The sequence below is a fragment of the Panthera tigris genome, chromosome A1 (assembly GCF_018350195.1).
Source record: "Panthera tigris isolate Pti1 chromosome A1, P.tigris_Pti1_mat1.1, whole genome shotgun sequence".
Classification (NCBI taxonomy): Eukaryota; Metazoa; Chordata; class Mammalia; order Carnivora; family Felidae; genus Panthera; species Panthera tigris.
The window spans coordinates 129,303,898-129,314,986 of NC_056660.1; the positions used below are offsets into that span (position 1 = coordinate 129,303,898).

Below are 11,089 nucleotides of genomic sequence, written 5' to 3' on the forward strand. Positions count from 1 at the left end.
GGGAGCAGCAGGGCTTGCCCTTGGGCGGAAAAGCTGATGTGTGGAGGTGGGGAGGGAGGATGGGAACACTCAGTGCTATTCCTTTCTAGGTGTTGACCTCCATTTTCTGCCTGATGTAAATTATTTTTCTAGTACTTTCAGAGAGTTGTTTGTATTTTATATGGTTTATAATTATCATCTGATTATGGGTGTGATATAGCAAATTATTTTGGAGTTTAGATATCATAAGTGTTTTCTTTGTTTAATAACTATTTTAAGATTAGATCTTAATGAGCTATATGTTGATATTATTGTCTTCATCATTTATAACATTTTCTTTACCTTTGCATTTTTCTCCCGTAGATTGCCACAATCTCTCCAGGAATGGCATCTTGTGAAAATACTCTTAATACATTAAGATATGCAAATAGGTATGAAAAATAGTTATTCAGTTTCAAATTTGAGGGGAGTAGAGCAGTATTTAGTTTGACTTAATATCTGATGGGATAAATTGTATTACATTTTTCTCTCGGTTTTTAAAAATTTTTTGCATGTACATTAAGATGGTATGTAGAATCCTTTGGTCAAGTTCTGAAAGTAAATGGAAATGTGTAATTTGGAAAGAGATTTGGATCTTTAGTAGAATTAGTCTTTCTTTCAAGAACATGATTACATTTTTCTGTTTCACCAAGTTATATTTCATATTATTTTACAACATCTAAATCACGCAAATTTTTCGTATTAGGTGAGTCTGAGGGGACCGGTTTGGTCTGTGTTTCTGAAATTGTTTTTTCTGTATGCTAAAAAGTATTTCTGACAATATTAAGTGTTTTACATGGTGGAATCTAGAGGTTGAGTAAGTAATGATAGCACATTTCTTTCTGATGTTCTATATGAGTTACATTTTATTATTCATGTAATTAGTGTTACATACTTTAATGGGCAATGGCATTATTACAAATGAAAGGACAGAAAGCATTATAGACTTTAATCAATTTATTCTTTATAGTCATGAAATGCCCTTGGAACTTTGGATTATGATGGGCATATTTATATTTGTTTCATAAATTCCTCCCATTGCTCTTGTTTTGAAAAAATGACTATATAGTTTTAAATTTCTATTATCACATATTGCATTTGTGATTTTAATTTTTAGAGATCAGATTCCTTTTTGTATTCCATTTCTACTGTGGACATTCTTTGAATTTTGCTGAACCACAAGTATTTGTCCCGTTTCTTTATTTTAATTGCTATGGAAATTTTGTTTTTAATCTTTTTTAAAAATGGGAAGTATGTACACAGAAAAGGGCCAAAAACATAAGTGAATAATCTAATAAATATTTATAAAATGAAAATTCTTATCATCAGGTTGAAATAGAATGTCTCTACCTCTCCAGAAAGTTCCTCATATGTTCCCTCCTGATTACAAATCTTGAATAACATGTCCAAATCCATTAACCTCTACCCCAAGATAGACATTGTCTTGATTTCTGTGGCCTAATTTTCTGGTTTTTCTTTCTTTTTAAAAATTGTTTAACTGCCTGTGACTGTATCCGTGAAAATATACATAGGTAGCTATCTATATTTGAACGTTACATAAATGGAATCATACCCTTTGTTCTTTTGTAACTTGTTTTGTTCTTTTTCTTTGTTCTTTTCTTGTTCTTTTGTTCTTTGTTCTTGTAACTTGTAACTCTTGTTTCAACTGAAGAGATTTTTCAAAATGATGGTAAAAACTGTTGGAAAATATAAGCCTGTTGACATTTTATAAAAAGGTAGTAAGATAAAATAACTTCTTTTAAAAATATAATGGATTATTATTCCTGAATGTAAGCCCTTAAAAACTTTAAATTATAGGCTCTGAACTGCAAACATTTATAGTCCTTTTAATTGATTTTTATAATGAACACTTGTAGTATGTAGGGTTTTAATCATTAATTTTAAATGCTTCTTATTTCAAAAGTGTTCATGGGAGAGATGAGAAACAGCTTAGTATAGCAGAATATTACCATGTTGTAGGATTAAAACAAACAAAAATCTCCATGTCTTCAGACTTCAAACTGCACAGGACTCTCCCTAAGGTGAAAATGTTATATCTGGCCATGTCTCTAGTTCATTTAGGTTCTAGTAAATGTTTTAATTTGTTATCCTGTAGTGTAATTTATCTGCAACGTGACTAACCACCTGGGACAAATAATTCTGTCTTTTCTTTCTAAATCTCTAGGAATAAAGACTTTCAACCTCCCTTGATAGCTCATTTGAGGAATATGATTCCTGCATAGAATATTTCCTGTTTGAGTTGGGCAAGAGGTCTTGGAGTAGAGGAAAATATTAGGCCATTAGGGTAATCTAAATTAGGAGATTCTGAAAGAATCCTAAATGAAAGAATCCTAAATGGAATTGGGAACAAAAAGAGTTACGTCACAGTTAGAAATTTAGTCAGTCTTTGTTGTAAATAAGTTTTCCAAAGTGACCATAAAGAATGAAGGGCAGCAGAATCCCATATTGAACCTTTGACATCAGACATTACCAATAGCTTAAAGGAAGATTGTAAATAGAAGAAATAGTTAGTTTCATCTACATGATATTATTAGTTTGATCTGTGTGATTGTTTATGACAGTTATGTTATGACATGATTTAGATGAAACCTAAAAGAAATAATGAAAAAAACAGATGGTTAGTATATTGGATTTTTAAATAACATAATGTTTGTACTCAGAGCTAGGTTTGAACCTCACTTATGCCACAGTCTCATTGAATAACCTTGGGTAAGATACTTTATTTATGAACCAGTGTCTCATCTCTGAAATGGCAAAAATAGTATCGCAAGATTGTTGTAAGAAATAATAAAGTGACTAAAATTTACTAATCGTAGTATCTAACATGTACGAAGTACTTAATAAATATTGCTTACTGTTATGAAATGGGATTGGCCTGAAGGGGACATAGGGAATAACAAAGATGGGGTCAGAAAAGCTGTAATTTGGTTAAATATAACCATTAGAGACATTAACAAAAGCAATTTAAATTCCATTGCTAAATAGCCTTTTTTTTTTTTTTTTAAAGTTTTTTTAAGTTTATTTGAGAGAGAGAGAGAGAGGGGGAGAGTGTGTATGTGATCAGGGAAGGGGCAGGGAGAGGGAAAAAGAATCCCAAGCAGGCTCCACACCATCAGTGCAGAGCCTGACATTGGGCTTGATCTCACAAACTGTGAGATCATGGCCTGAGCTGAAATCGAGTGGGGCACTCAACTACTTAAGCCACCCAGGTGCTTCTAAATAGGCTTTTTCTTAACCAGGGTTCTTCATCTGAACCAAACACAAAAGATTATTTGAATGACTGCTCTCTCAGTTTGTACCAAGGATGGGTTATAGCTAATACCATTCTAAATGCATGAGAAAGAAGTTAATTCATTACAAACAGTGGATGCCATTAGGACTTAATCCTCTTGTGTTCTGTTTTAAAAGACTGCAAGAGTATTGAGGGCTCGTTAATGCTGATATAATATTTGTGGTATTGACTGCACAAGGAAATTTGATTAAGTAGTCAATAGGACAGAGAGACTCAAAACCTTAAAATTGATTATTTTTTCATTATTCTAGATGCAATAAGTCAAAACAATGTTGATCTCTTTTTCTAAATGAATTAAACTGAATACTGAATGAAAACTTGAAATGTGCATTGCTGTCTGTATAAGAGCATTTTCTTTTAATTTGTTGCTGTTTTGGTGCTGCAGAGTAAAGGAGTTTGGAATTAGTCCATCAGACATTCCCTTCTCACAGGGTAGTGGCAGTCGCCCCGATCTCTCTCCTTCTTATGAGTATGACGACTTTTCTCCTTCGATTACCAGGTCTACTTCCTTCTATGCATAAGATATTTATTATAATAGTTTCTTTTGAATTGCATTACATATAAATATTTCATTTATACTTCTTTTGTTCTGAGCCATTTTATTTTTCATTTTCATTTCATTTGGCAGGTGGTGGTTGTACTGCATGATCTTCATTTTTGTGTACTTTATTAATTTATTTGCTTTAAAGTATTGATGTAGAATTCAGGCTTCCTATTTCCCCTCATATTTTTAAGGATGATGTCATCTTTGCATATTTACAGTTGAGAGATAAACTGTCTCATTTAAAGTGAGAAGTTTACCTTTATTTCCTATGTTCTTATAAATTTCCTTGTCTCCAAGGAAATAACAAGGATCCTCTTGATTTAGAACATGTACCCTCCCACTGTGTAAATTGAAGTATAATCGGTAAACGTTTTTTTAAATGATAGAAGTTTATAACTTACAATCTTGATACAAAAGAAATATTATTTCACATGTAGCTCTTTTAATAGAGCATTATAACAACTAAAAAGTATGCAAAGTGTATTCTCTGATTTTGGCAGTAATCCATTTATTAAAAGTGCATTTTTCTGTTTATATAATTCAATTGCAAAAAGTTTCTTTTTATTAGCTAATTATCATTTATTCCGTACAATAACTATATTTGAAATAATTGTAAAGTTAACCGCAGTAAGTTCTGAAAGTTAAATAGCCAAACATCCCTTTGGTCTTCCTGCAGATTTCAGGTAAACTTGATCTGGAAAGCTGACATCATCAGTCTTAACATGTTTAATAGAATTCCCTTTTTATTGAATAGGTTGGCATTTTCTTGTTCCTCTGCATGTGTCTTTGTTAATTTTAGGTACTTCTTATGTGTTTATAGGGTGAAAGAATTGACTGTGGATCCAACTGCTGCTGGTGATGTCCGTCCAATAATGCACCATCCACCCAATCAGATTGATGACTTAGAGGCACAGTGGGGTGTAGGGAGTTCCCCTCAGAGAGATGATCTAAAACTTCTTTGTGAGCAAAATGTGAGTGACAATATAGTTATAACTATCTGTTTTTAGTTCGTTTCATCAGTAGCAGAACTTAATAATTGAAAACTACTGTCTAAGTCAGGGGTCAGCAGACTGACAGCCTCTGGGCCAGCCATCTGTTTTTTACAAATAAAGTTTTACTTAATTGTGGCCAGTGCTTATTCATTTACAAGTTGACTGGCTGCTTTCTTAGTACAAAAGCAGTGACAAAGACTATAACGCTCAAAGGCCCAAAATAGGTACTGTCTGGCCCTGGAAAAAGTTTGCAGACTCCTGGGTGCCTGGGTGGCTGGTCAGTAAGCTACTGACTCTTGACTGACTCTTGACTGACTCTTGATTTCTGCTCATGTCATGGGTTTCATGGGTTTGAGCCCTGCATTGGGCTCTGCCCTGGCAGCTTGGAGCCTGCTTGGGATCCTCTCTCCCTCTCTCTCTGCCTCTCTTCTCACACTTTCTCTGTCTCTCTCAAAATAAATAAGCTTAAAACAAAGTTTGTTGACCTCTGATATAAACCATTATTTTTTTCAGATTTTATATCAATATTAAAGTTCAGGGATTTTAAAACTAACACAGGGGAAAAAAGCAAATTTAAGAATTATGCATACCATATATTATACATACAGCTTAAAAACAAAATTAACTCGGACACATGCATGTATATTAGAAGGATACCATGGGCTGTATCAGAAGTCAAACATGGAAAAATGCTAATAACATTTGTTAAATATGGTTGTATTCTATATGTTTGAAATGTCTAGTGACATTTCATAATTTAACATATGATTCCCGATTACTCAAAAAATTATATCCCCCATTTTATAAGGACTACGAGGTATATTAAAAAGTAACAAAAAAGCGTAACACACAGTTTCACATAATTACTTTAACATATTGAGGGGATTCCTTTATGTGAGATGTGAAAGTTTACATAATTAACTTTTAAAGAATTTTAATTATTTAAATATTTTAAAATTGTGTTTTAAATAATTTTTTAAAACTTCATTTTTAAAAATTATATAGTTTTCTACCCTTTTTTCTCAGAATCTTACAGTAATATTTTTTCATGATAAAAAGTGGCATTTACTAATTTCTTACTACATGACTTAAATTTGGTAAGCATTTTATTTATTATCTGATGTAATCCTTAGAATTTGATGTGATAGGTACCATAAATATCTGCTTTTTAACTGATTTTCTAAAAGGTGAAGGAAGTCAACTAAGATCATACATATAGTAAGTGCTAAAGCCACAACTGAAATCTCCATCTTTCTTATGTGAGAGCCAAATCTTAGGTCCACTAAATGTATTGCTAGCCGCAATAATAAAATACTCTTTGGAAATTATATAACTTTAAGTTAACGTTTTTATGCTTTTTAACTCAAGTCCACAATATTCTAGAGCAACAAATGGGCATACTACTTTTTGTTATGTTGTTCCAAATTATTGTCTGTTAATAATGAAGGGCTTAATGTAGTGGTCCTCAACTAGGAGTGACTTGACCCCCTAGGGAAAAATGTGTGGAGACATTTTTAGTTGTCACATCTAGTGGGTAGAGGTCAGGGATGCTATTAAACATCGTACAAGGTATAAGACAGTCTTCCCTCGAACCCCAAATGTCAGTGGTGCCAAAATTGAGAAACTGGTTTAAAAGTAAGAGTTCTAAACTTTGAACCATAGAAAATAAAGAACTGAAAATGAGATTCTGACCTTAGTCTATCCCCCATCTCCAAAAGTTTTGAAGCAAAAGTATAGTTGCTTTTAGAATTCTTAACACAAACCATGTATTGTACTTAGATATGGTGCCTTTTACGGATGTAGAAAGCCAGAACAAGATGGGCCTCCTCTGTAGCAGACCTTTTCTGTTTTATTCTTACATCTCTTGGGTTGGGTCTTTGTAGGACTTAATAATTTGGAGACGCTGGCTAGATGACGAGAACTGATCCAGAGGTTTTTAAGCATAATATCATGAGTTCTTGCAGTCTCCTCCATATTTGAGAGTGTGTGAGTTTTGCCACCCCTAGGAAACTTTGAATTTTGCCACCCCTGGGAAACTACCTTGAGGTGGCTCAGAATTAGTTTTTAGTTAAGTATTGGTTCATGTGCATGTTAAGTTTTAACAAGGTAAATTAAAATGGGATAGTGTCTAAGACTTGCCTTAGAGATAAAACCAACACAAGTACACAAACTAGAAGATAATAAAGTGCATTAGAATTCCAGAAATAGTTGCACAAACAGAAAAGTCTTCTAAGACTGCAGGGAAATGATAGGAACTTGAACAATATTTTAAAGCAAAGGAAAGAAGGCATTCTGGGCTTTAAAGGGAGGTGGGCAGGTAAAATGAGTAAAGTTGGTTGAGTGTGTTTATTGGAGAGAGAGAGGGAGTGAGGGAAAGAATAATGCCTGAATGTCTTAATGAAAACAGATGCCTGTTTCCCAAAGAGAAGATAAAAAGGTCATTGGCTAACTTGAATGTATAAACTTGTAGTGATGGTAGCATACGATGAAAGAGTCACATGTCTCTTTATAATATTTAACCAAAATGTGTACGTATGTTTAGAATTGTGTATTTTGTTTGAAAAACATTGCTTTTCCTACTTACAGTTTATAAAGTGATTTTAAGTAAACCTTCTCCCTAAAGCCACATTTTGAGGAAATAAATCATTAGACATTGGGGTTGGGAAAGAAGCTCACAAAGAAGGCGAGGCTAGAGAAGTTTTCACTTGATGTAGGACCACAATAGGAATATGTTATATTCATGTATGTGGATTTTTTGTTGATGAGGTAAAGTTGTCATTTGTCAGTTAAGATTTCTCTAAAAACTGGAAGCACGTTATATGGTGTAACTCAGAAATTAAGACTGAGTAAGAGTTGAGACCTTCCAAAACACTAATTTAATAGTCACAGTCATGAAAGACATTATCTTGAAATCTCTTTTCTGGTGGAAAGATGTATAAGACATACATATGATTTAAACTGTTAGTGAAAATTAAACAATATTGAAGAAATATTTCAGCATCTTTATTGCTTTCAATAAATATTTTTGAAAAGTTGCGCTATTCCAAAAGAGATTGCCTTTTTAGGGTAATTCTGCAGTAAAGTCTGTGCTAAATGAAAATTATCTCTTACTTAATATGCTTAAATATGGGATATCTTATTGTGGCTTTGCTTTTTATATTATATTTTCATAGTCTTTATCTTTCAAACCTCCTCAATTTTTAAATGGCATTTTTATAAGTGACCTAGAAAAACTATTTTTTTGTAACATTTAAAATGTAAAGTCCTAATTTTTAAAACTGTTCATCTTAAGGAAGAAGAGGTTTCCCCCCAATTGTTTACTTTCCACGAAGCCGTCTCACAAATGGTAGAAATGGAAGAACAAGTTGTAGAAGATCACAGGGCAGTGTTCCAGGTAAAGTTAAGACAGGACCTTACATCAAAATGTTTCTGTAGGGAAATTAACTAAAAACTTTCATAATACTTCGAATATCACACCAATCTAAAAATTTACTTATTGTGTTTATGTGTATTTTTGGGATATATGACACGGGATATTTTGAACACAATGATTGATGGTTACAATGTTTATTTTGCACTATGGTGAAAGAATCTGGTTTATTTACTACTGTTCTGTTTTATTTGCTTTCTTTAGTTGTCCATTTTTAGAGAAGGGTTGAACTTCTCCCCTCCACTATCCTTTTCTCTCTTGTTAGGTCAGTTTATTTGACAGCAGTAAGAAAAACTTCTAAGGGTTATCAGAGTAGTTGAGGAAATACCTTTCTTTGATTGCTTTAGGAGAGGTAGGGTTACTGTCAGTGGCAGATGAGTAAGGGGTGTTAAATCCTTGCCTGTCACAGCAACTCCTGACGTATTCATCCCATTGTGTTCAGCCAGTTAAAAGCACGTTTACTTTATGATTTCCCTCTTGATCCCCCTACTGCCTTTTTAACAAGAAAATATCCTAGAGGGTGATACTTACAAGGAAGCGTAGATAAAGTTTGGATATCATTATGGAAACTATAAATATGTTCTGAGAAAAAAGTGAACAATAGCTCAGTCTTTCTTTTGACCTGTGTTCTTTCTCTGATGTTGAAGAGATATTAACATGACTCAGCTGTAGACCATTTGAGCACCTGGATGAAAGGCTTAAAATATAAGTGAACTATTAATTTTATAAATTGAGAATAGGATGTACATGCATTGAAACTGTTAACAGTTTTAGTCAAGCTCTTACTATGAGAATCTATTTAAAGGCCTAGATGTTTAGATTAAATCAAGAAAGGACACTTGTAATTTAAGAAATTTGTGTCCTTTTGGAGCAAGGTGTCTGTCAAAAAAAAAGACCATCGTTTCCCACTCTGCCATTTTATGGTGAAATCTAAAAAGTTCTTTGCTCTTTGGCAGAACTGGATGTTTTGAGTTTCAGTCCAGTATTCTTTTTACAATTCCATTTATTGTTCCTCCATACTGTGATCTGCCATTTCTTAAAATAGGGTTTTATTTTAAAAAAGTAAGTAGATAGCTAAGGAAAAAGAAAAAAATTGTGGGGGTGTGTGTGTATATATATTTAAACTGATACATGTATAGTTTTCTAATAGATACCTACATTAGCTAATTCTTACGATACACAGTCCAGTTATAATTAGCCATTAAATTGCATTGAAAGCTAGAAAGTGCCCATTTTTATATCCCAAAACTCTTTAATTCAGAATGATCTGAACTTGTTAATAATCAGTATGATTCATTACATTGCTAGGAAATGAAACTCCTAAATTCCACATTATCTCAAATCACTTAAGAATGAAGGGTTTCCTTAAAGCATGTGTGAATAGTAAGTAGCTACTATTTAGTGGTTTCTTTGACTCTTCTAAAATTGGCTGTCCCTTATAGTTAAAATAATTTTGAAGAGCTGGTGTTTAACCACTGTGAGGCCACAAATGGGGATGTAAATGCTAGATGATTTACAAGTTCTAGGCTACCATAGACCTCATTTGATTGCTCAGTAGCTTTGTTATACCCATTTTCCCCCAATTTTAGGGATAGCTACTAAGATTTTGAGAATTAATGTGCTCACTGATACTTACGTGTTTGATTCACACCCTTACCCAGGGCACAGTAAAAGAAAAATGAAGTTCTCTTGCTTGGCTTACCATGTTTGTGTTTGTGTTTGAATTTAAGGAAATATTTCTTAATTTTATTCTGTAAATAAAGATGTTTTATACTTACTAAATTCTCTAGTTTTAAAGAATTCCATCTTCAGTATGTTTGATGATATTTAACATATGCCAACGTTTTTAATTGGTCTTTGTCTTACAGAGAGGCTTATTGGATTGTTGAATTTTTGTCCTTTTAGGAATCTATTCGATGGTTAGAAGATGAAAAGGCTCTCCTAGAGATGACTGAAGAAGTAGATTATGATGTAGATTCATATGCTACTCAACTTGAAGCTATTCTTGAGCAAAAAATAGACATTTTAACTGAGCTGCGGGGTAATTCCTTTTTCATTTTGGTGTTTTACGTCTACTTAATATTTGAATATAATTAGTAGAGGATTTCATATTGCAAGAGGACATCTGAAATAAAAATTATGGGCACCATTAATACATTTCCAGAGGTATTTAAAGACAAACCAATCATTCTGTTTTTTTTTCCTAAAAACATGGAATATCATTTCAAGTGTTCTTTAGTTCTCTTTTCTCTTTAGGCATTTGTAAAGATAAAAGCATATTATGATTAAAGAGGGAAATGTATTTTAACAAATTTGTAAATTTTATACACTCATTCAGATTTTTAGTTTGATCGGCCAGTGCTTTTCAGAATGCTTTTGCTTAGATTACGTCTTTTCAGGGCCATCTCTTCTCCAGCCTCCTATCTGCGTTCATCTCTTTTCTGTGCATCCGTGTCATGTTTTTCCTTTGAACACTTGTTTTAAAGCATCAGGGGGAAGGTTTCAAGACCTTGAGCAACTCAAGACCTTTCAGCAACTATTCTTTCTGCTTTGCTAATGAGGGAAGCATGTGACTTACCCACATGCCTTGTCTTCTTGGCTTTTTATAATTAGGTTATCTGTAGCTTCAGAAATGCATTTATTGTATGTGCTTATTTCTTAGGCATTGGCAAATTAGTTGTCTCCATTTATATGCGAATGGACATCTGTGCATGTGTGTGTGAAATGCAGAGTGAGACCCAATTGAAATAGCTAGTTTTTAGCACCAAACTGGCTAAGTTTTTAAAGTAGGG

The 11,089-nt window shown here is 33.1% G+C and overlaps 1 protein-coding gene across 2 annotated transcripts in view; it reads left to right on the top strand.

Annotated features, from left to right (window-relative positions):
* Positions 1-11,089, top strand: part of KIF2A (kinesin family member 2A) — a 65,424-nt gene that overhangs the window by 49,342 nt on the left and 4,993 nt on the right. For both annotated transcript variants that reach the window (XM_042987586.1, XM_042987592.1), the window contains exons 16-19: positions 343-410; positions 4,696-4,846; positions 8,160-8,261; positions 10,203-10,338. In XM_042987586.1, coding sequence (XP_042843520.1) covers positions 343-410; positions 4,696-4,846; positions 8,160-8,261; positions 10,203-10,338 — 457 coding nt within the window. The remainder of the gene's footprint in view (positions 1-342; positions 411-4,695; positions 4,847-8,159; positions 8,262-10,202; positions 10,339-11,089) is intronic.